The following is a 25069-nucleotide window of genomic DNA, read 5'->3' on the forward strand; positions in this document are numbered from 1 at the left end:
TCGTGACAGAGACATCGAGACATCGCCTGTATCCCGACAGGGACAGTGATCTGTATCCCAACATGGATATTGGGACAGGGACACAGGGACATTGGGGCTGTATCGTGACAGAGACATTGAGACATCGCCTGTATCCCGACAGGGACAGTGATCTGTATCCCGACAGGGACAGTCACCCACCCAGGGCCCTGGAGCAGCATCAGAATCACGATCTGGGATGGTTTGGGCTGGAAGGGGCCTTAAGGCCCATCCTGTGTCACCCCCTGTCGTGGGCAGCGACACCTTCCACTGTCCCAGGTTATTCCAGGTCCCATCCAGCCTGGCCTTGGACACTTCCAGGGATGGGGCAGCCACAGCTTCCCTGAGCAGCTTGTGCCAGCCCCTTCCCACTCTCACAGGGAAAAAAACTTTTATATAACATCTAATACAAATCTCTCCTCTTTTCATTTAAAACCATTCCCTCTTGTCCTGTCAATACTTGCCCGTGTAAAAAGTTGCTCTTCCTTTTTTTTTATACAGCCCCTTCAAGTACTCTCCCTGAATACTTACATTGTGAGAGTGATTTACCCTGTGTATAGTGATTTAGCCCCAAAATGGGGCTCTGGGTTGGTCACCCAGTGTGTAGGTGTTTGCTTTAGTTCTCTCTTTTGTCTCTAGTTCCCCTCAAACAGCAGCAGTTTTCAAATACACACAGTGACCTAATCAGATCTTTTCCCCCCTGTTCTAAGAAATGTCAGATATTGCTCTATTTTCCCTTTGTCCTTTATTCAGTAGGAGATAAAAGTTTGGCCAGGCTGACAGTGGGGTTAAAGTCAGGCTGGCAAATCCCCTGAACAGTACATGGCTCCCAAATTTCTTTCCTTCTCATGCCTTGCTTTACAGAAGAGGAGTCTTTAAGAGATGCACGGTTGTATTTTAAGTGAGGAATTATTCAGAATGGAGAAATTAAGGCCTTTTAAATATTTAATGAAAGAAGGTTTTCTAAATTATTTAATAGCTTATTATAAAAGATGGCACAAAATGGTTTAGGAATTTATTCTTTGCAGAAAGTAGCCATAAAAAGCATTTTACAACATGTAAATATTGGTAGGAAATGCAGCTAATTTAAAATGTTATCTTATTCCATCTGTCAAAGGAATTATACAGTGCCTATAGAGTTTTCAAATAACTTTAGACCTTTATTGTTTCTGTTCCTGAAACACTTCCCTGGCACAGGGAAATGCTGTTTATACCTATTTTACTAGAGTGCAGAGGCACAGAGAGCAGACTGTGCTGGGACTGAGGAGCAGCAGACCTGACCATTGCAATTCCCTCCAGAACCCACAATCTTCATTTGCCCTAAATATTGACCCAGGGGGGTGGTTTAGCCTCTGGGGAACTCCTGTGCAAAGCAGGAGCTGCTCACAGCCAGTCCATGCACAAATACTGAAAATGGAGCCCTTCCCCTCTCCCATTCCCTCTTCCTTCTTCTCTGTGTCTTTGCTGGAGATGGAGGTGGGGTTCAGCTGCTCACTGGCTGGAGCTCATTGTATAAAAATAAACAAGCAGCTCTGTTTTCCAAAGTGATGTGTCACCCTGAGACAAGACAGGAGCCAGCAGTTAAACCCACTGTTCACAAAACACACACAAAGCTTTTGCCTTGAAAAGCCTGGAATTCCTTTTGCAGTTATTAACCAGGTGAGCCTCTTGTTTCTGTTCTGATCTGTCTCCATTATTGACATAAACCAGCTGAAGCTGGTTTCAGGAGTTTGCCTTAATCTCCCCTAACACAACTCTGTTTTTAAAAGAAATATCACTGCCTGGAAGGCATCAGAAAGCCTGGAGATATCAGGTGGATGTATCATCTGTCACTTTTGCTGCATCCACTTAATTAGAATGAGTTGGACTAATCAATACTCCCTTGCCTTTTACCAGTGTTTAACATGTGTTTACAGAACAGGTTACAGTGATATTTGTATTTACCTGTAGATGCATCTGCACAGGGTTTTATTTTCCTCTCTAATAAAAATTATGGAACAGATAAGCACTAAAACCCAAGTTAGTGTATTGCAGTATTGATTTCTACAAGAGCACTGTAAGAATATATTTATCTACCTGTCCTATTTTGAAATGGGTAAAAATGTACCACATAACCATTTCAGTCAGTCAATGCTATATTGAAAATCCTGTTTGTCTGCTTCTTCTTAATAGGTCTTTTGAGACACACTGTTGTTTTATTTTTATTTTTTTATTTTATGTGTATTTGTGGAAGAAAGGATTAATGCAGGGTGGCAGTGCTTTTTCTTAAGACAACTCTTTGCCTGTGTTTTGTTTTGATTTCCACTGCTGATTTGATAGAACCACTGATTTTGGCTCACTCTGGAACTCCACCTTGGAAAGAGAAGAGAATAAAATGTGATTAATTATAGAATGCTGGCCTAGTGCCTCTTTAATTCCAGCAATTACTCTATTTTCTCATGGCATTCTGAACAAAAAGGAGCTGTTAAGGCCAGGTTGGATGGGACTTCAGGCAGCCTGGTCCAGTGGAAGGTGTCCTTGCCCATGGTTTGGAACAAGATGAGTTTTAAGGTTCTTTCCAACCTGATTGAAAGGTTCTGTGATTGTATGAGTGTGTTGAGCCAGGGGTTTCCCCATCCTGATCTGCTGAAAGGTGTTTGTCTGCCCCTGTGCTTTTATGACCCCAGACATGCTGTGCCCTCCAATATGGTGCTGTAATTTTGTGTTTCTTGAAAGCAAATTTCTAATTGGTCAAAGGAGGAGTGAAATGAAAAGAATGGTGGATAAGGTGAGAAAAGGTTGTAGTGATTGCTGTGTAGGTGAAGACCACATTATTATTACTCTCACAAATTGTTCTGTGTCACGTTTTCAACAGCAGAAGGTCAAGTTGTGCCCAGGGATGGAAGTGAGAGAACAAATATAAACAGCAAAGAGGCCTGAATGTCTATAAAGTGGAGAGTTTGAGCTGGTTATTCTGTGGAATGTGTCAGTGTTGCTGCAAAGGTGTTTCCATGTGGAGATTTCAAAGTGCAGCTCCTGGGTGTGAGAGGGGATGCTGGAAGCAGGGAGAGGCAGCAGAGGTGCAATAATGAGTAATCCCAGACACCCTCCTGTGGGTGTGACCCTCTGCTGCTGAGGCAGGCTGCAGGACCTGGTCCAGATCCTTATGAAGACAGATTTTCCCCACTATCCTGAATAATCTCTGCATTCAAACTTCATGGAACCATGTGGAAATGTGTTTGCTCAGACCTTACAGCTTTCCCAGCAGCTGGGTGGTGAGAGGGCACGTGGTGATGAGGCTGCACACATTCTGTTTGCAGTCCCTAGAGCAGCAAACTCTGCCTTTGGTGAATGTAGTGACACCACAGCTTCTCTGTGCTCTCAGAAAGAAAAGAGCAATGCCAAGCTGCCTTCTGCCCCAGACTGCACTGTAGATGGCACTGTGAAACTGAGGTTTTGGTAACAAAGATGTGTTTTACAGCACCTTTCCAGACGTTAATTGCAGTGTAATGTGGCTTTCTTTCTAGGTCCCCGAAGTGAAGGAAAGATTCTGAGATGCAGAAAGGCTTATTTGCTGCTGCAAATGGGAATCTGGAATAACTATGAAAAACACACTGAAATAATTGTGTTTGACTGGAACAAAATTCTTGCAAAGTCCCCAAGGTAAGAGCACTTTTTATCTTTCAAATGACACTGAAGATTCTCTGTTCTGGTTAGCAACAATATCCACTTGAATCCAATAGAGAATGAGGGCTTGACATTTCTGAAAGCAGCAGCCCACTGAGGCTGAAGGGCTCAGCACCCCTTGCTGCATCTGTCTGCCAAATTTCATTTTTGTCTCTGCCTTTTCAAAGATCCCCTTGTATTTCTTTACTTTAGCAGGCTGAAAACCTGCATCCTGTCTACCTGCAAGGCAGACTAAAGTCTGCAGATGTGCCATTTAAATTGTACTGGATGCTTTTAGCAGCCTTTCAGTTTGGATATGATCAGATGGATGCTTTGTAGTGATACACTTATTCCTGGACTGGAACATTCTTACACAGGGGTAAGGTTACCCTGTCAACCTGATGAGCCCTGCTTTCACATTCCTTGTTTAATGTCTCAAAAGAGTCAAACTCAGCCGGGGAAAACTTTTGAAAACAGGTCAGTACACGACCATTTCCACTGAAATCAGTTTTGCTGCTGCACTGGGAATGATGGGAACACCTGAGTTTGTTCACTTAAGTGCAGGAACAGCAGCTGCTGAGCTTGATTCATGATCTGGGACCTGCCCATCATCACACCTGTCCCTTCCACCAACTCCCACCAGGAATGGCATGCTCAGAATGCCTGGGCTGGGGTATTTAATTCCACAGGTTAAATCCAGGAAACCTGAAGGAAGGTTTCTGTCTTCATGGTGATATATCATAGTGAAACCAGAGCTGGGGTATCCAGTGATCAGATCTGAGTGTTTGCATTCACATCAACAGAAGGATGGGATTGGAACCTGAGCAGATGATGGCATCCTGTTCAGTGATAACAGGTCCATGAACTGTAACCTGTGTGCTTCTCATGGAGAGGCCAAGAAAACTAAGGTTAAAACTAAGGTTAAATTCAGCTTTCTCCTAAAAAAAAAATAAAAAAAAAATAAATAAAAAATTCAGTCACCTGGGAAAGATTTGGATAACCAAAATCTGAAATGGTACACTGATTTACAAAGAACTTACCAGGCAGTTTTCTCAGGCTAGTACTGGATCAACAGCACTAGTGACATTTATGTTGGTTTCACAGTGACTCAATCCCATTAGCTGCAGTGACATGATGTGGTTCAGCAGGATGCAAGATGAGAATTAGGTTCATTTGCTCTGAATAAACCTGGGAGGGCTCCAGAAGAGAGTGCTCATAGGGTAGGTGAGGAGTAGTGATGTCTTTATCTTCTGGGCTTGATTCATGCTCACAGAAGTTTCCTATGCACAGCTGAAAAGGCCACCAGGGTGTTTGTGCCTGTGTTCAGGGTAGCAATATATTGGCTCAAAACAGAGCATCTTAAAGCCAGAAAAGGTAATATTTTCTAAATCAGTGCTTTAAGTATGGCTTCTTTCCACATAATCTTCATTCTCTGAAACCTGTAGGCATGGTGAGGTTTTTTTCACAATATTTATGTAATTAAAAAAAAAAAAAAATTGAAGGCTGAAGGTGCTGGGGTTTGCACCAAGGCATTTATTTCTGAAGTGTAAGCCAGCATTTTTTGCTAAAATACATTGATATGCAGCAGGCTTCTAGTCTTTTCACTTTTGATATTAGTAAATGCATTTTTTTATTTGTTTGGACTTTATCAACACTTACAATTAGAAAAAAAAGTATTGTTTAGCAAAGTGTGAAAAGGGAAATCATGCAAACAATTTTAAATGAAAAAACATGGCCTCTGTTTTGGTTTCATTGGTAGATGTTTATCAAATTTAAACAGCATCCAAGTGTGTCACCTGGTTGTGACATGCTAAGGCATGTGTTGCTTGGGATTTCTTTTCATAAACTTGTCTCTTGAGCACTGGAACATTGGATTAGCTGAATAGTCTTAGGCATTTTTCAAGATATACAGATAATTTTTTTTAGAAAATACTTGGAAGACTCAGAACTGGAATGTGCAGAGGGAAAGTAGTTCCCAAAAGACCTTTTGGTGCAAATAAACTGTGATAGGCTTGCACAAATCCCAGCATGCTGATTAACTGCAGACTAATATCACTGCCATGAAAACAGTATTTGGTTCAATTTATGCAAATCTATAAATTGCCTTTAATTAATTTGATGTATTCCTGCTTGCAGAATTTGCTGAAAATGTGGAACGTGGTGTCTAAGGGTTCAAGAACATAACACCCATTTATGTATCATGCAAGCAATAAATCACCATAACTGAGTTTAAAAAGATGATTAGATTCCCTTTCTATATGATGAATGGCATAACATAAGCTATTGAGGGATTTAATTGTAGATATTTGCAGAAAAATTACTGAGGATTTGGGATCTTAGTTCTGAGAATAACATGAATAAGAGTAACAACACCTTCTTTAGAGCAAATGTTTTCTGAAATGCGGTTTCCAACAATCTGGCAGAGAAGTGAGTCCTTGCATGTTTGACTGAGGTGCTACTTCATGTTTTACCCTCAGCAAACTGGCTGATCTCCAGGAAATCTCCCAAATATTGTGTGTTTGGGTAACCCAGCCAAGTCTATGGCTATGGTAGAGCTGGTAGCTTTAGTAAATATGTCCTGAGAAGTGTTAAGTAAAAATAGCATTTTTTTTCTGTAATTGGGGGAGATGGCAGTTTTAAAATAGTAACACAACTCATAAATATGTATGTTTAAATTTGAGTATGGCTGTATATTAATAAAAAAGAGCCTATCCCTTATCTCAAATTCATAGAACTGTATTGCACTCATAATGTGTTATTATAAACATGTGTTTGTGGGTAATGTGATGTGTGATAGACATTGCTTCTAATTATGAAATGTCCTTAACAAAGAATTGATCCCAACCAAATAATGAATATGATTTTGTGAGTGTTGCCTTGCAATAATCCACATCAGTTATTCTTCAGCATCCTTTCAGCTTCTCCTTCCCCACATCATTTTTATGTTATTCCCTACTCACATTGTTCTTTCACTCAACTGCTTCCTTTTCTGCCTCCAGGATGAGATTCTGTGCCAAATCAATGCTTCTGTCTGACTGGCTCTTTCTGCTCTATGTGTTAATGGTCTGCTGTAAATTGTTGTCCGCCTCTAGTCACCATCCCCGGGGGCACACAGGTAGGAGCTTTTAAACTCATTATGTGCTACTGAGACCAATTAATACCACTTGCAGCATGTTAGAGCCCACTTTCTAGCAATGGATAATTGATGAGGCTGTTGACAGAGCGTTATAATCAGTGCAATAGGTTAAAAATACACCACCAACAAGGAAAAAAAGAGTTATTGTAAATTTTCATGGCTTTTCTCTAGTTATTTATGTACTGAAGCTCGCCAGGAGGGTTTTGGAGTGACTTCATGACTGCTAGGACTTTGGGATTTGTTTGTGTCATTTTGCTTTATCCTTATCCAAAGACGTTCTGAGATGTATCTTTATCTTCACCCTCTTAATCCTGTTGTTATCAACTGACTTTACAGCGGTATCATTTGCTCTGGTGGGCAATAAATCGAAGGCCTCAGACTCATGTTAGCCAGTTCCTTCACTGACTGACACAAATTCTGACCTGTACTCAGATCAGCCTGTGACACTCCCCTTCTTTTCCTAACTGGAATAGTGAGAAAAACAAGGACCTTGCATTTAAGGGGATGTACTATTGTAGAAGGGAAATACCTACCAGGCATGATGTTTTATTGTATTATAAATGTCAGAAAAAAGCTCAGAAAAAAGCTGGACTGGCTTCCAGACTGGATTTTTGTAGCAACTTCTCTGGTAGGATCATGGAAACATCAGCTTGAAAGCAGAAAGGGATAAAGATGTACCAGTGCTGATGCAAAAGTATCTGTGCAAGCCCTAAATAAAACAGGTAGCTGTGCTACGGCTGTGCCACCTTTGATCCCTCTATAGAGAGGCAAGGTAACAAAATACCCCGTCAGTGCTGCTTTACAGGAGAGGCCAAGGGTCTGCCTGCAAGCTCCACACTGGGTCTGTGCTCTCAGCACCATGGTCAGCCTCTTGCTGGCTTGGGGATTTCTGCAGTGTTGCTCTTTGTGATGTGGTGCTGTTCTTAAATTAGGTGTTAGTCCTCAAACCCATATGCAGTGTTCTTAGCTCTGAGCCAGACTCTTGTGGGTCCAGGTCTAATGTTTGAATCCACTCCTCTCAGGGCTGGGAAGTGAGGATGCATTTGTAGAGGTTCCATCCTCCAGAAGAGACAAACTATTGATCTCTTTGCTGGCTGCTTCCAGTGGTTGTCTAGGTAGAGCTGAAGGCTCCTCCTCTGCTCACCAAAATATCTTCAGAACTGGCAAGAAGGACTGACTGACCTGTACACAGCTCCTCCTTGCCTTGCCCATCACCAGCTCTGCTTTCCTGGCTGTGCAACCCTTGTGCTTGCTATAAAATACAGCCACAGCTTATGCAGAGTAACTGCATTGTGAGGCAGAAGCCTGAGGAGTGATTCCAGTGAATGCAGTGGTGCGGGATGACCCATATTGCTGCTTTATTCTGGGAATTAGCTGTACCTCTTCCATAAGGGAGGGGGTCTGTGAACAACCACAAGTTAATAGCAGAGCACTTCAGACCTGACCCTGCAGAAAAACCTGGAGAAAAGCCTTCTGCAGCATTTGTCATTTGGGGAGTGGTCTTGTCAGAAGAAATGTTATTTTTGTCCTTTCAAGATGCACTTTGCCTGTGTACCTAAGGGAAATACCTTAAATTGAGAGCAGGAATACTTTCCACCCTATCAAAGAGATATCACAAACACAGTTGCATCACTTCAAGCCTATTTGTGTGCTGTGATTTCTCTGTTGAGCTAAAAGAAGGTTCTGCTCCTCATCAATAGTTTGGTCCAACTGTGGAGCTGTTTTTCACATGGACACCCTTGAAGCTGGAGCCTTCATGCACCTTTTTAGACTGTGGTGTCCTGTTCTTCCCCAAATGTGAGTTTCCCTCCTTTGTGCACTGAAGTGACCCCCATCCCACTTTGATTCCATGTGGTAGATGAAGCAGTGATCCCATTTTTGCTTCTCCAGCTCCCCACATGTGACTCTTGGCCCCACAGAGGATACAGAGGGTTTAGGGTCTGTCCTCAAGGGGCCTGTGTTTCCCAGCCTCATCTTATCTTTGCTGCTTGACACAACACATGGATTGATCTTCCAATGGATAATCAAACCTCTGATGGAGTCTATTATGTGAGCAAGGTGCTGCCTTGTTCATCAGGAAAGCAAATAATTCAGAGCTTTTAGCAGAGCCTGCTTTGTGGAAAGCAAATAATTAGCCTCATTTATTTCACACAAATTAGCACGTTCTTGGATAGCAATTGAGATAAAATTTTTGCAGTCAATAGGCAGCATTCACATTTTTCAAAGTAAAATGTCCTGAAGCACATTAGAGGGATGACTCAAGCTTTGGGTTCAGCAAAGACTTTGTCCTTTAGGTCCAGCAGCTGTCATCTGGCAGGTCCTGCTGAGCTGGACATGAGGTGCCAGCCTGGGATGTTTTGGGAGGAGCTGGTTTTAGGAACAGGTTGTGTCTGCTCCTGACAATCAGTGTGTTTCAGTGATTTACTTTACATCATCAGCACTTTCAAGTAAATGTGTACTTGCTACAGCTAAGAAACTTTTTAAAGCAGGAGCAGACAAGGGAATTTAAGAAGAAAAGTGGGAATTGACTTTTTCTTTTCAAAATACTGCTATTTTTAAGGAGGCTAATCTGGGAAAAGACAATTATTGACCTAGGTCATGTTGAGAAAATGACATTTGACAGCTGTCTGGCCTATTCAGGCAGGGACAGAAACTGGATCTTATGGACCCAATAGCCATCCTGCTCCTGAAAAGTGGGAGGGAATGGCATTGAGAAATCCCTTTGGCAATGGAGGCCTCTTCACTGAAATGAAGTGTAAGACAGACCTGGTTCTTTCTTTTGCTCTGTGAAATATTCACCACCATCAAATACCTGTCAGGGGAGATAATGTTCAATCCTGCTGCCTTGGAGAAGTTTGGATCTTGGATCCAGCTTGGAGGCCACAGCCTGTTCTTCGTTGGGATTGCTCTGGCTGGCAGAGTCAAAAGGCAAAAGCTAGAGGAGAAATCTTCCTTCTCATCACTATTAGATCACTGAAGATGCTGCTTGTGCAGATTATTTTAGCAGCCTCCTTGTATATCTGTGTGGAGAAGAAAAGTGAAAATGTTCATCTGACTTTGTTGCTGTGAATTCCCTTCTGAAGAGTTTCTCCTTTGGTCTGACAATAACTGAGGGAAGCATCAGCACCAATTTTACTTTTTCTTTAAAAGCTGGGCAGTATTTCAGACTCTTGAGTACCTAACACCAATATAATGATCAATTATATGCTGCATGAAGCATCACACATTTAGTACCAGAAAAGATTTGTTTCTACCTCCCTGCTCTAAGCCACAAATGAAGAAGCATTGAAAAGACATTTTGTCAGGTCAGCTCACGTAGGGCTGGCCCTGCAGACCCTGAGCTGGCACAGCCAGCTGAGCAGTTTCTGCCATGAATTACTGGTGCATCTTGGCTTTTTTGAGACTGTTTTGTGATGATGGTCACCTGAAATGTCCCCAGCTTTGCTGAAGGGTCTAAATTTTCGGCCAGAATATTCCACATCAATTTCAGTTTTTCACAACCTTAAGGACTTTTTTTCTCTGCTTTCAGGGCCTTATGGACAGACTCTGTCCCCACTGGAGTCAGAGGAAAAAAAAATCTTTTCTTACACAGGCTCCAGGATTTAATCTTCTTAAAGGAGAGCTGAAAAATGCAGCTTTGTCTCAGAAATATTGCTGCTTTCAAGAAATCGGGGAAAACCCATGCTGCTTGTTGTCCCCTTATTTTCCTGGCAGTGCTGTTGGGCCGTGAGATGATTTCCCATTTCCACCAGAGGGCCCTGCAAGGCTGTGGAAGGGGCTCCAGCACTCAGCCACCACCAGCTCCCTGCTGATTTAAATCCCAGCTCTGCATTTTGCTAACTAGAATTATGAGTCCTTTGTATTTCCACGGGTCAGACATGGTAACTGCACTATAAGCTTTAGCCCTTGGTTCTATTTAACTCCTTTTATGTCTTAATGTTTTATTCAGTGTGCTATTTATGTGGTTTATTACCCAGCTTCTAAATATAGGGTAGCTACAATATACAACCCTGACTGTAATCTCTTCAAGTAATAAGGTAGGGAAGGCAATTCACTTGAGAAATGGGTTCCCTTTAAGACAAAAAGAAGCAGAATTCTCTGTGTGAAGTTTGCTGGTATACTTATTTTTGAGGAGAAAAAAGCATAAGAAATATTTATTTTCCTTTTTTTTTTTTTTTTTTTTTCCCCTTAAATAACAATGTAAGCTTTTAATATATGTCTGACAGACTTTGACAATGACTTCAAATTAGATGCATAGCTGTGTTACCAGTAAGTAACAATTCAGTGTTGATTTACTCTTTTATAGGGTGAAATGTAGCTTCTGGTGTCATTTCCCAAAAATGTACACTTAACTGTGTGGAATAGGATTGCATATGAAAAGATTTGTGTATTCTGGGGAGTTGAGGGGTAGGAGGGAGAGAATTATAGACAAGCTGGTAAATGTGCAGATATATGTATCAAATGTCATTATTTCAAAAGTGGAGGGGAAATTCTGTTATAAAAAGGAGACAGAGTCTCATTTAATACAAATGGCCAAGCCCAGTGTCAAACTGTAGAGCAGGAGGCTGATACCAAACTCTTTCCTGCAGCATCAAAGTGACCTTATTTTAAAACCATTGGGGAAAGCTTGTGAAAATATTCTCTTTATTTTATTCATTTTGCATTGGCACCATCATTTTTCTTTTTACATAGCTGCTGCCTGCTGTAAATGATAATCTTGATATTCCATTGACCAAAATTCTAACCAGGAAAGCTTTCTTTACTCTATGTCTTTTCTTTCAAATCTACTTCTCCCAAACTTAGGTCTGATAACAGAAAAGAAATATTACATTGCAAATGGATAGTGCTGTGCTAGTGTGAGAAAGAAATGGTTGGATAAGTGTAAATCCAGAAACAGAACAGAAAAGATCTTGTCCTTGGTGTTCACTTGAGTGAAGTGATGCAGCAAAAGGTGGCACATGCTCTGTTCTGGGTTTACAGGGAGGTCAGCACACTGAGTCCTTGGGAGGATGGATGCCAGAGTGATGAAGGCAAGAGATTGAGATGTAAAGGGCTTGCATCGAGTTCCTTGCTCTGAGATGATTAAAAGATGAAGTCCTGACCCCACTGAAGTGGGAGTTTGTGATTCTTCTGTGATTTAGTTTCCAGCCCACTCAGGATATGTCTCAGCAGAAAAGTTAAACATCATAGTTATGGTTTTATTAAAGCTTTAACCAGTCACTCTCACATAATTCACCATTCAGTGCTTGGCAAATCACTGCCATTCTGAAGGATGGAAACTCTTTTTAGGGCCTGTTCTTCTATTGATCACCATACCTGTGCTCCCTGGCTGGGCTGCACTGCCAAGCCTCTCAGTTACCCTGACTGTGACAGCAGTGCAGAGCCTGCCCCAGACTCCAAGTCCCATTTCAGCATAATTGTGAGGCCTTTCATCACAAATGGCTGGCTGCACAGGCTGAATAAATGTCCATGGAAATAGGCAGCAGTTTCTGTGATTTAGGCTGGTTTTCTCTGTGCTACCTGATGAAGGGTTCAGAGGCAGCCTAGGGTGGGCTGACTCTCCATGGTGGCTTTCATTTGCACACTTGGCTGTGGGTGGGTAGAAAATATTCACCTTGTATTTAGGAGCAGAAGCTCTGTTGTCATCCTTGGCTGTAGCATCAAACGTACCCCACCTGTGCCTGGTGCTCTCAGACTCCAAGAAATGCCCAGCTCTGCTCCCCTGCCAAGCACAGCGCTCTCCCCTCCGGAGAGCTGCCCCTCAATTTAACTTTCAAAGTCTGTGGTGTTGATGTGCCTGATTTCAAGGACATATTTGAGAAAGCATTTCTTCTTGGAACCCAGAAAATGTTTAATTAATAATGGAAGAACCTGGATGGAATTTTTGTTTTTTTACTGCCATTTAAGTGTTTTGTTGGCAGAGCACCTCGGTGCTGCTGTTGGTAGCCCTTTGCTGCTGCTGTTCTCCAGTGTTTGGCAGCACTCTTGAATTCCTTCAGGAGAGTGACAACTGATAGCAGAGAATGGATTCTAAATCAGGAGATTAAAGATGTCTTGTAGGTTTCAGCAGGGTAATCTCTCCTCATCACACTGGAGATGGAAGCTGCTCCTGACATTCACTGCCTTCCAGGGTGACCATCTTTAACTACTCCTCCAGAAATGCCAGAAGTTATGAGTGGGAAATTCTAGGATCAACAGTTCTTTTGCTTAGTGTTTGGTCTTTATTTATTATTTATTTCCTTTCTTTATTTCCACCTATTTTTTTTCTCCTTATGAATATCATCCATATATTTTGCAATCTGTGAATGGTCACTAGTCTTTTGATTCATGTTGTTATTTTGAGAAATAATGACCAGGTAAGTGTGAAGCAAGGTTTCTCTGAGCTTTACCTCCTGCTTGCATCCTCCTGATACCAGTTCTGTTTTTTTACCTGTATTTCCTTCAAGTAGAATTTTAAGATGCAGTGAATATTTTGGAATAAGCAGATTTCTTTTGATGTTCTTTTTCTGCACAAACTGTTGCAAATTAGCTGGGGTGGAATGGCAGGATCTGTGTTTAACAGACCAGGGATGTGTTAACAGCTGTTTGTAGAGTGTTACATCATGTTGGCTGGTTGTGCCTGATAGCAAAAACAAAATTGTAAGTGATTGTAAAACAAAAATCTAAATGTACCAAGGTAGCCTTTTGGGTTCATTTGATTTTCAGATTGGGTGTAAAACCTTAAAGCATCTTTTTGTGCTATGTATATCCCATCTTCTACAGCTTCCTTTCTTTTCTCAGGAGATTTCCTTCTGCATAACAGGAAATAAGGCTGATAGAGAGCAGACACTGACCTTCCCTGTTTGTGGCATCCCTGGATTGTCTCTGAAAGGGACATGAAGTCTCTCCTGACTTCCCATGTTGAGGAGATGCCCTTTCCAGAGATCAAACAGAAGATCTTAGGACTGTGTGTCAGCACTGACACTTGTTACTAAGCTTTCTCAGATTTGTCTTTAGAAAACATAATTTATTAAAAATATTAAAATCAGGTCATAATATAACTTGAGAAAAGAGCATATGATGTCACTTGGCTTCAGTCACCACAGCTACAAGAGTGTCTGGCATGACTTGTGGCTGTGCTAATGATTTCTGTCCATTGAGTCCTTTCAGCAGATGCTGCTATCCTTCCAACTGGAAAAAATAAAGCAAAACAAAACAAAAAAACCACAAAACAACTCAACCAAAACTAAGTCAACTGAAATTTCTCATCTAAAAGAGTCTGAATGCAGAAGGAGCTCCTTGCTGTTCTCTACATGCACCCTATTGAAGTTAGTACTGTTGTGTCACTGAGGAAAAAATGTAGCTGATAATTTTATTTTCAGTGTTTCTAAATGCATATTGTTAAAAGAAAGTCTGATTGCTCTGCAAGTTGCTCTTTAGGGTTGCCACTTGCTTGGTTGGATGTCCAACTCTGTTGTCTGTTTTTAGGAATAGCTGCTGACAATAGAATTTAACAATTTACTTGCACAGAGTTAATTTTTCAGCTTTTGTTCTTCTTCCAAGGTTTTAGAAATATGGAGACAGTATAATGGGTTTTATTATCAGACCTCAGTTCAATGTTGTTGTTTGAATTACATAGAAAAAAGCATTAATTTGATATTTCATTCAGAAATACTGTGACAAATGGGCTATTTTTCTCCCCCCACCACACACTATTTTTAATATTTTATTTGGAAATACAAAAGACCCTGCAACTTTGTGTTGACATTCTGTTAGAAATGGAGTAAAATTGCTTCCCTCAGCAAAATGCAATTTACTGCAAGGGATGTCACAGTCCCCAAACAAGGAGCCAAGATAATTAGTCTGCAACTGACAAATAAGTCTGCTATGCTAATGTAATGAAACATCCTTTTATCAGACTGCATCACATGGTGTTTGTGCCAAGCTAGAGAGAAAAGAGAGTTTACTCTGAAAACGTGTCCTCTTCTGGGGAGACAAATCTAATCCAGCAGTGACTGTGAAACAGTTTTCCTGACCCTTCCCTAGTATCAAGGGATTTGGATTGACTGAATTCTGGATCAAACCCAAAGCCTGAGTCGGGTTCTTTCCAAAATAATTTCCATTTTTCTTTTGGCTGTAGCAAATACAGCATCAAAGCAGCATTAATAAGAACTATGGCTGCAGAAGGACCAGGGAATAAAGGTGATTCAGCATTTTCTCTGTATCTTCTCCAAAAGAGAGAAGGATCTTTGCCCCAGATTCTGCAGCCTAAATAATTAGTGATCTGCTTGGGTAACTCCTCTGGCAGCCAAATCAAAGCAATATAAGGTGTTTGTCAGCAGCATGAACTGCTTTCCAAAGGAAGTGTGATTAATCTCATTTAAGAGATGGGGGATAAACCCTTGTGTGCATGTGGAACACTTCCATGTCTTGGGAGCCAACAGGTCCCAGCTGCAGAGCAGAGCCAGGGGTCAGGTTTAGATTATTTTACCTGGGACTTGGTGGCTGGGCTGTGATTTATGCAAACAGCACACTTGTTTTTAAATGCCATCCTTGCAGTGTGCTGGCCAGCACAGGCACACATCTGTCAGAGCTGGCAAGTGACTGCAGAGCTCCTTCCCAGACTTATTTCCAGCATTTCTTGGTGCAGAGTCTGTTAGCTGAGTTGGTCAAAAGGCACTGCAAAGAAAGCACATTAATTCTTACTTATTTATAGGTTTTGCTCACTATATTTTTTTTGTGAAATATGACATGACCTTTCAGTCTGAGATCTGTTAGACAATAAATATTATTAGCAGGGTCACTCCTTGACCAGGGGAAAGCTGCCTGTTGTGCAGTGATGAATTCAGTCAGGGGACAAACTGTGGAAAGGTGTCTGGTTTGTGGCAGCCTCAGCAGATGGTTGTACTCAGTGGCTATTGCTAATTGCCACTGCTTTTATATTAGCATGGTGAGTAGGAACTGGTTTGTGACTGGGCTGTGGGGAGGGGGAGAGAAGAAATGAGGTCACAGTGTGTCAGGTGAGTGAGGTGAGAGCACAGGCATTGTGCACCCATTGGCTGACCTCCTTTCATGCACAGGTAACACCAAGGTACCTGGAGCTGAGGGGCAGCATGTGCTGGCCTCCAGCAGAGAAGGGATCAGTGATGATATACTATAAATAAAGAATTAAACAAAGTAATTCTGATATAAAAATATCAGTATGAAAATCACAAGGATAAATGCTGTGCTTCAGCAGGAGTGTGTGTAAAACCAGCATCCAATTGCAAAGTGCTCTCTGGGGCAATGAGAGCTACTCAGTCTTTTTTTGCATAAATCTGATGACTTAAGCTATCTGCTTTGTGAAAGGACTGCATGATAGAGTGAGCAGGATGTGAGTCTTCAAGGAAGAAGAAAGACAGAAATCTCTTTCAGTGGAGACAGGATCTCATGATGTCACTGAGCACTTGACAGGCCAATTGAAATTCAAAAATCACATTTAATGATGAAACGAGGGGAGATAGATAGGTCTGCACTAATGATTACATGACCTCTTGACTAGACTCAAATAATTTATTGTACATTTTCAGTTAAGTCTGTAGTCCTATATCCAAACAAGTGCTCAAGTTTAAAATGGTAGAAATGTGCAAAGCTGAGCTTTTTCTTCAAGTCAGGTGCTGTGCAAGTCTTGTTTGTAGGGGTGTGTGAATTATCAGGGCTTTAATGCTCCAGTTAACTTTTTTAACAGGTAAATGGTCATATTGTGTTTTGGGATAGAGGCAAATCAAGCATGTCTCTTTACTGACAGAGCTATCCTAAATGAGTCTCACCCAGAGCTGAACTGGACACATGGCAGCAAATCCAGGCAGATACCCTTGCAGACTCTCTGTAAAAATAGACTTGTACAGCCTGTAATCACAGGGCAGCCCTGGCTGGTGCCTGTGACTCTTGTGGAGTGGTTTTTATAGCACTCAGGACTTTCTGGAGAGTGGAGGAGTTCTGGTTGTGCCCCTGCTTTTGTGAGAGGTTGACTGTACGGGCAAGACAGCATGTCAGGCTTTCCAACTCGTATTAAAACCCCAAGATAATCAAACCAGATGAAATATGGATTATGATTCTCCCATTCTGTCAGTGTGTAGTTGAATATCAGGTACTGGTTAAGTGGTGTTTATCAGTCACAGTTCACCTGTTTCCTCCCATACACCAGGAACAAAGCATCATCCCCTTCTTTCTTGACTCTACACCACTGCCACTCTTTGGGAATTCTGTGTAGTGGGATTTAAAGATGAGTGAAATTAAAGGTAGATGAAATATCATTTTATGTTTCTTGTAGCAATTTTATAGGAATACAAAAGTATGAAAAAGTGACTGACATTTGTTCCTCTGTCTCAGCAGCACCTCACAGAGAGAGTACTGATTGTGCAGCTAAACTGCTGAGGAAATCTTTGTCTTTTCCTCTTTCCTGGTCCCAAGTCAGCCCACTTGTCCCCTCTCCCCTCCCATCCTCCTTGATTTGGAGGAGTTTGTGCCACTGATGTCTTGCTGTAGATTCCTAATAGCATCAGAAATTTATCTTCTTCATAAATTGCCCTGTAGACGGTACTCTGACAATTTGAGCTGGCTTTAAATTGTTGTCACTGTCTCTGCTTCATCATCCACAAGTAATGATGTTGATAATGAAAATGTTATGCTATCATTTACAAATTTTTAGCCCCTCTGTTATCTATGAGGAGATGATGAGTAGATAGCAGAATATCAAAGCCTCATTTTGCTCTACACATATTCTGAGCTCCCAAGTAATGAAACAAGGCAGACACAGGATTTTAAAGCTAGATTTAACAAGATATTTAGATACCAATCACAGCAGATTAGCAGCCAGTAGGATTTTTCACATGGTTTTATGCAAGGTATGTGCTGAACCTCTACTTTAAGTGCAATGAAATTCTAGATCTGAAGACTTGTGCTTGTAAAAGATAGGTAAGATCCTGCACTTCACAAAGCTCTGTGTCACCATTCCTCTCTCAGCTCCAGCACCTTAAACCAGCTAAAGAGCTGCAGGATGGAGTGGGTTGAGCCCATGGAGTGATTTCTCAGCGTCCAGGCAGGAGGTGCCTCTTCTGTCCTAGTGCAGAAGGAGCAGACTCTTACAAAGGCTGTTTGTCCATTGCCTGCTTTATTTTACTTTCTCTGTATACTTCAGCCTTGCTGGGCACTGACAGGGAGGTCGGAAGGAGCATCCCTGTGCCCGTGGCTCTTTCTCTCAGCTCTGTCCCTGTGCTGAGCCCGCTGGATGGCAGCAGTGTGACAGCCACAGTCCTGCCTGAGCTCCCACTTAGAGCTCATTCTCCCAGATTTCCACGGGATTTTCTCCCTACTTCATCTTCTATTTGCCTCTCTGTATCCAGGAGAGGCACAGCTTGGTTTGTAGTTTCCTCAATGTCCAAGCATGTTTGTTGCTGTTCCAGATTTTCCAAGACCAGGTCAGGCAGTGGGAAGAGGACATGTCCCTCCTGTGACCTGGGAAGTGAAATGAAATTGAGCCTGAGCATTCCCTTCCCAAGTTTTATTAGGCTGTATCAATAGCAATTAAAGCAGGCAGGTATTTACTGCCTGATAGTGCTGACAAATAATTTAATTTCTCATGGCTTAAAAAATGATCCTCCTTTTAGCAGGCTTTGTAATTAGGTTTGACCTGAAGCAGCCCCACGTTCCTCATGTTAGTATCATCATGTTAGGAGCAGTATCTGAATTTCTGAGTCTATTTAAGATGTAAATTATGTTTCTTAAAATTTGCAACAACGTCTCATATAGCATCGAGATGTTTAGCATTTATGTTATAAAGATATGTAATAATGTGTCAGAACCAAATATCCTGATTTTATGCTGAGTGCTGGGACCTGCAATACTTTATATGTGTGCCAGTATTTAAATGAGATCCAGCTCACCTTCAAGGCTAACAATCTATTAGGATGAAAGTGTGGGCAGTTCACCTCAGTGTCACTGCTGTATTTTTTAGCTATTTGTGTGTGGACTCTGTACTGTGAGAGAAAATATATCTTGCTGTCAGCTACACTTTTTACTAATTAGCCAAGAATAATTTAAAAAAATGCATTGACTCTCAACATTTAGTTGCAAGAGACCAGATGTTAAAAATTAAAAAGCTCTGTTTTGTTGATTGAAGTTCAGGCTCTACCTAGATACCCAAAATGTTGCTGTCATTTGAATTTTAATTTTTGTGGGACCTTCTCATGTTGAGGAGAGAGCCTTAACTGTACATATTTCTATTTTAGGAAATATCACACCTGCTTTCTTTGGAGGTGATTCTAAGTTTAAGAGAAAATATTTGTGTTTATTAGGGTGTGAATATGGCATTAAGTGGTTGCAATAAGGACAGTGCTGCCACAAGCAGGAAATATGAGATCAGAACAGATTATTTCCCTAGAACAGCAGGGTTATAAGTGCTGAATTATTAACAGCAAATCCACAGTGTTTCCTTTTGGATATGTGGAAGAGACTTAATCCCAGCCACAGGTCTTTATGATGGTTTTAGGCAAGAATATGGAGACAATGAAGTGAGGAAAATTGCTATATTGAAAAAAAAATGCAAGCTTGGAGCTGGTGCAGGCTTGACCTCTGTTATAGCCCTTAATCTTAGAATGAAACAAGATTTTGGCAACTTGTTCACCTCCCTCTGAACTTGCTTGCAGATTCAGTGACACAAAACTCTTTCAAACTTATCAACACCAGCACTGGCTGAACGTATTATCTGATGCTGCACTATGGAAATTGGGGCTGTTTGATTTACATGACTCTCCCAGCTGTTGGATTTATCTGGTTGGCTTAAAACCTGAAGCAAAAATTGCTTTGAAGCAGAATTTTTTTAAAGTAAAGAGATCCCTTAGTTTGGGTTAATTGTGCCATCCAGGGAGGATATTTCATTAGCATTATTAATCTAGGTCTGTGCCTGACCCTGTGGGAGAGAGCTGTGCATGCTCCAGGTGACAGAAGATGGAATATCCATGCAGAGGTCTAGCTGGCAGACACACAGAATAATCCACAGGAAACCAGGGAGTTTTAGGGGAGTTTGGAAGTTTTAAGGGCACAACATAGAAGTGTACTGGGATTTGGTACTGTACATTCATTATGAAATGATACAGTATAATCAAGAGATGATTTATGCACTTGTAACAGGGGTGTAGACAGGCTGCTGTCAAGAATATACTGATGTTGGTGTCTTGTTCCAAGTGTTGGGATTGGCTACAGGTGATAAGAACAATACTTTGTTTTCTGTCCTAAGCAAGATATTCCTTCTCTTTAGCTGGTTCTATTTCAATTTGCTCTTGTTTATTATGATGTTTGTCAATCCAACAGTCCAGCATGTTCTGAATTAATAAAGAGATGCTTCAGAGTAAATGGAACTGGAGAGAACAGGAGATTGCTGTGGTTTGCTGAGTTTAGTGAGACTCTATATTTCACAATGCTCTCCTAAAGGGCAACCACGTGTGCACCTTGGATTTCAAACACTTAACCCTGAAGGACTGGAAGTTCTAAAGGAGCAGGACAGATGTTTTACACTGCCAGTTTTACACTGCCTCCACCTGTCACTGATCCCCCAATTATTTTTGGGCCAGCAGAGGCTGCTGGCAGTGCAGACTGTGACCCAAACTCTGGGGCCATCCCTCCAGCACAACCTGTGCTGCTCCCAGGTGGGAGTGTCCAGCTCACACCCGGTTTCACTTCCATTAGATTTTGATTATTAGATATCCCTTTGAGATATCACGCATTAGATATCATCCATTGGGTTAAATATCATCCATTAGATATCATCAGTAAATGAGAACTGGAAAGGTCATTGTTTTCAGTGTTCCCTTAAGACTCTTCTGAAAATCCCACCTGAAATATCTCTTGTTAGTCACATTAGTTACATGAACAATGTCATCCCTCATTCTCAAATGACAGGGAAACACCAATAGTAGCTCACCTTTAATTTTTGTGTTCAGTGATAAAGTTGCAAAATATGCTTACCAGGATCTCATAAATAATTGCAAGCTGAGAACAGAATAATGATGGAAAGCAACTAGTTAGTCAGATCACAAAGTGCAATGCTTTGTACTGCCAGGAAGGACTTACACCAGCTTGCTTGCAGAGTTGCTGCTTTGAACCTTCTTGAAACCTGGAAGGTGTGTAATTTGAGAACTTTTATGGATTTCTTTATGTAATAGTTCTAAGAAGCCTTGCCCCCAGTGACCTAATTATGTCACCTACATGCTGCACAACTTTGTACTCAAGCAAGACTGCCATGGGCATGTGAGCTTTGTGCTGAATTTTTTTTAAAATTGGACTTCATCTTTTCTTCCCTCCTCTCCCAGTACAAGCTGCTGACTTCAACATTCTACCTTTAGGTTGGATGCTCCACTGCTGTGTTTTTTTTCTTTCCTTTGGGGTTTTCTTTATGTTTTTGTTGAGTGTGGTTTTGGTTTTTTTCCCCCTTTTTTTTTTTTTTTCCCAAAAGGCCAAGGATGCAATGGTAGAACTAATTTGTGTTTTAAATCTGTACCTTGTAATTAGAGCTAGGAGAGGCTGGAGGGAGATGCCAAGCAAGTAAGAGCTTTTCCTTTAAAACTCTCCAGGCACAAAACCCAATCCTAGGAGAGCTTTAAAGGAAAGCACTAATGAAATTCCTGCAGAAAAGGAAAAAAAAAGCCAACAAAATTAAGACTTAAGCATGCTAATTTTATTTGGGGGTTAAAAAAGACTTTGCTACCCCCTGGGTTCACTCTCAGATAAAACATTTAAATCACTAATTATTATATTCTTTTTGTGTGGATGAGTTTCTGCCCCACTGATTTCCCCAGTACTGAGATTTTTAGGTGATTGAAGATGATGTTGATGTTACTTGGAGGATTTGCATCGTTTTACCTCAGCTTTGTTTGAAAATCAGGTTGTTTTTACTGTGAGATCAGTAATTTTCATAAAGTTTTGCCTTTCTAGAGGACAAAGCTCCAGAGCACAAACCCCAATTTATTTAAATCTTGGAAATTGAATAGCTGTGGAATTTAGGCACCTAGATCTCTTGAAGGTTTAAAACCACCACACCTTTCACTCAAGCAGAGCAATGAGTTAGAAACAAAAGAGAGTCATGGTCACTCATGTTTACAACCTCCAAGAAGGTGATGGTGGTGAGAAAGGGTCGAGGTGGCAGAGCAGGTCTCTTGTGGAGCTGAAATAGGTGTTTGCCATCCTCTTGGGCAGGATTCTGCAGTTTTACACCAGCAGGTCTCCAATGGTAAAGCAGCACAGAGCTTTGTGCATGCATCTGCTGATAGGATTGCTCTAGCACAGAGGATTCTTTGTTTCTAGGAAACACATATGCAAAATTTTCATTATATCTGAGTGCCTATGACTCCATCAGCACAGTGAACTCCAGAGCCTTCCTTCTGCCAGCTGCTGCTCTAAGGGCCCCCTGATTTCTGCTCTCAGTGGCTTTTCTCCTTAGCCTGTAACAACCTTTATTTCATAAATAACCAGTTTATAGAATCAAAATGATGGCTCTGAACATTTCTTTGAAGCAGAGACATTGCAGAGCTGAGCCATGTTGTTCATTGGCACGTTGTGCTGTGCATGAGATGGATGATTTTGCATTCCATGTACAAGCAGGAACATAAGCCTCAGCTTGTGCTGGCATTCCCAAGGACAAATGAAAACAAATGTTTTGATAAAGAAGACATCCAGTTAAAATGAATCTGAAGCCTTTTACTTATGCAGGACTAGGTTTTAGTCTTTCTAAAGAAGAGAATTCCAGGTGTATATGCTGGGTCTTGCTTAAAACTGGATTATTCCCCCTCTTTCCTGGTGGAAGCCATGGATAGTTGTCTTTCACTCATCTCCTTTTTGTATGGGTATGGAAGACTGCAAAGCTGGTTTTGTCTCCATAATATTTAGTACCTATCCTCTGTCACTGGAGTTTTCCAGGGTGGTTTGAGTTATTTCTTTGTTTTCTGTGGCTCAGTGAAGGCAGTTTTCTCTCCTGTTGTAGCTGGAGGACCAGGCTGAAGATCCAAGTAAAGTATCATCCATAGTCTGAAAAAGAGAAGGCCCACTAGCTATTAGGATTTGTGAGCAAATGATGGGGATTTTTATATTTCTAAAACTAGATTTTGGAAATGAGCAACATACCCCATCATCCAGGGCGTTCTCAGCTATACCTCTAACTTAAGTATATCAGTTTTCCAAGTGATGTAAATAAAGGTAATGGTCCTGACTTTGTTTATGGGCTGTGTCTCCATGCAGGCACAGCCCTGGTGCAAACACTCCCATCCTGGTGTTGGCACGAGTTGTAAACCTCTGTTCCTTATGGCTCCCTTGTAGCTCTGTGCTCTGATGCAGCTCAGCATGCAGATTTTTGAGTAAGGAGAAGCAATAGTTTTCAACATAAACAAGTCCACTGGGTCACATTAACCTCCTTCAGTCTTGTGTTAAATAATTAAAATAAACTAGGTAATGTTTAACTATACGTATTTAGAGGCTTACTGGAGGAGCTTATTAGTCCAATATTCTAACAGAGTGTCTTAAACCTTCCTGAGCTCCAGGATCTCTTATTAAATATTTAGTGCATATTGCTGAAAAAGTCAAGATTTGCTTTATTTTTAGAGGAAATTTCTATCCTCAAAACTCATTCAGCCTTTAAAATACTGGCCATCTATAAATACTACTTTTCTCAAGTTGTCATTTCTTGCCACCAAGGAGTATTTTTCATTTGTACCAATCTTAATAGCACCCCAAGAACTAATACTTGCAGGAGGCTCTGCAGTGCATCCTTGCTGTAGAACCACCTCAAATACCTTTTTAAGCAATTCATTTGACAGCAGCTCCTTTGGATAGAAAGAAGATGTGTGTCAGCTGCTGACTGTGCTTTGGAGACATCAATATTTCTCCTCTTCTGCTTCTAAAACTGTCAAAATGAAATTAGTTAATTGGTGGGTACTTTAGTGTAGTTGCTGTGGGATAGTAATTATTGGTGACAAGAGCTGCTGGATGTGCACTAATACAGTACAGCAAACCCTAAACTTTGAAAATATAAGGCATTATCTTGCACTGCTATTATGACTAGTAATTTTGCCACTGTCTGTTTTGCTAGAGATTCAAAACCTTCAAGTTCAAGGACTTCTTGCCAGGAGAGAGAAGCTTTTGCTTTGTGCAGAGCAGAGTTTTATAAGACTTGCCACACAGCTAAGCAACAGCAGCTTAGTGGATTAAAATAGCATCAGTGATATCTCCAGTCTCTGGGGTAATGAGTTCTAAGCAAAGCAAAGACCTCCAGGAAGGGATTTTGTTTCTGTGGAGTCTCTATCAGATGTCAGTGAATAATAAACAAATAACAAATTGTTTCACCGAGTCCATTCTCATTTTGCCTTATTGCCTGTCCTGGTTCAGTACTTCTGAAGAAAAGACACAAACCTTGTTGCATTTACCTTTATACCAGGCCTGATTTCTTACTGAAAGCAGCACAGGTCCTGTGTTCTCTCTGCCTCTTGACAGAAACTGGTCACTCCCTGCTCCAGAATTGTCTTTCAGTATTTTAATTCATCACTTTCCATGTTTTTGTGAGTTTGTCTGAGGTATCAGCTGAGAGAAAAGTGTCCCCATGAAAGCAGTACCTTCCAGTGTGAATGTATCTGAGGAAACCATTTACAGAATCCTGCAAACAAAGCTGTTTTCTTCTTCTAACAAACTCCCCATAAATGGTCTGTGTGCCATAAAACATAAATTACCTAATAATCCACCCCTACAGAGATGGTTAAAATTACTCAGAAGCTGACAAAGGACAAGGTGTTGGACTGGCAGCATGTTGGATCTCTAACACAGGATCTATTCATCCTGGTAATTGCCATCCACCTCTCACATGGAACTCACCTGTGCTTTAAGCTGTGAATCGTGATCAGTCACAGCTCTGTTCTCATAATGCTAGGAAGGAGAAATTTGAGGTGAGAAACTCTTTTAAAGAGGGTAGTCCTAATTTTGACAAGGTGTTTCATGCACAAATATGCCTGTTTCTTCACTTGCAGTGTTTTCAGGTTTTATGGGGTCTAGATTAACAGATTTTTCTTCTCTACTGACTGGAATTTTTTTCTGAAATTTGATGGACATGTAAAAAGTTAACTAAAAAAAATAACCTTCTGGTTTGAACTGACAGGAATGTTAGAAAAAATAGAAATCTATTCTTTCTTACCCAGCTTCAGTGTTTTTTGAATAACAATATATTACTGAAGTTCCTGATAAAATGGTAATGATTTAAAATAAATAAAAGGAGAA

At 41.0% G+C, this 25069-nt stretch overlaps 1 protein-coding gene across 1 annotated transcript in view; it reads left to right on the forward strand.

Moving 5' to 3' along the window:
• The first annotated feature begins 3536 nt into the window (after positions 1 to 3536).
• The window catches only part of TAFA4 (TAFA chemokine like family member 4), a 39283-nt gene continuing 17750 nt past the window's right edge, over positions 3537 to 25069 (forward strand). Inside the window, exons 1-2 of the mRNA XM_056501604.1 lie at positions 3537 to 3660; positions 6663 to 6784. Coding sequence (XP_056357579.1) covers positions 3581 to 3660; positions 6663 to 6784 — 202 coding nt within the window. The 5' untranslated portion in view covers positions 3537 to 3580. The remainder of the gene's footprint in view (positions 3661 to 6662; positions 6785 to 25069) is intronic.

This window comes from Oenanthe melanoleuca, chromosome 12, assembly GCF_029582105.1.
Source record: "Oenanthe melanoleuca isolate GR-GAL-2019-014 chromosome 12, OMel1.0, whole genome shotgun sequence".
Lineage (NCBI taxonomy): Eukaryota > Metazoa > Chordata > Aves > Passeriformes > Muscicapidae > Oenanthe > Oenanthe melanoleuca.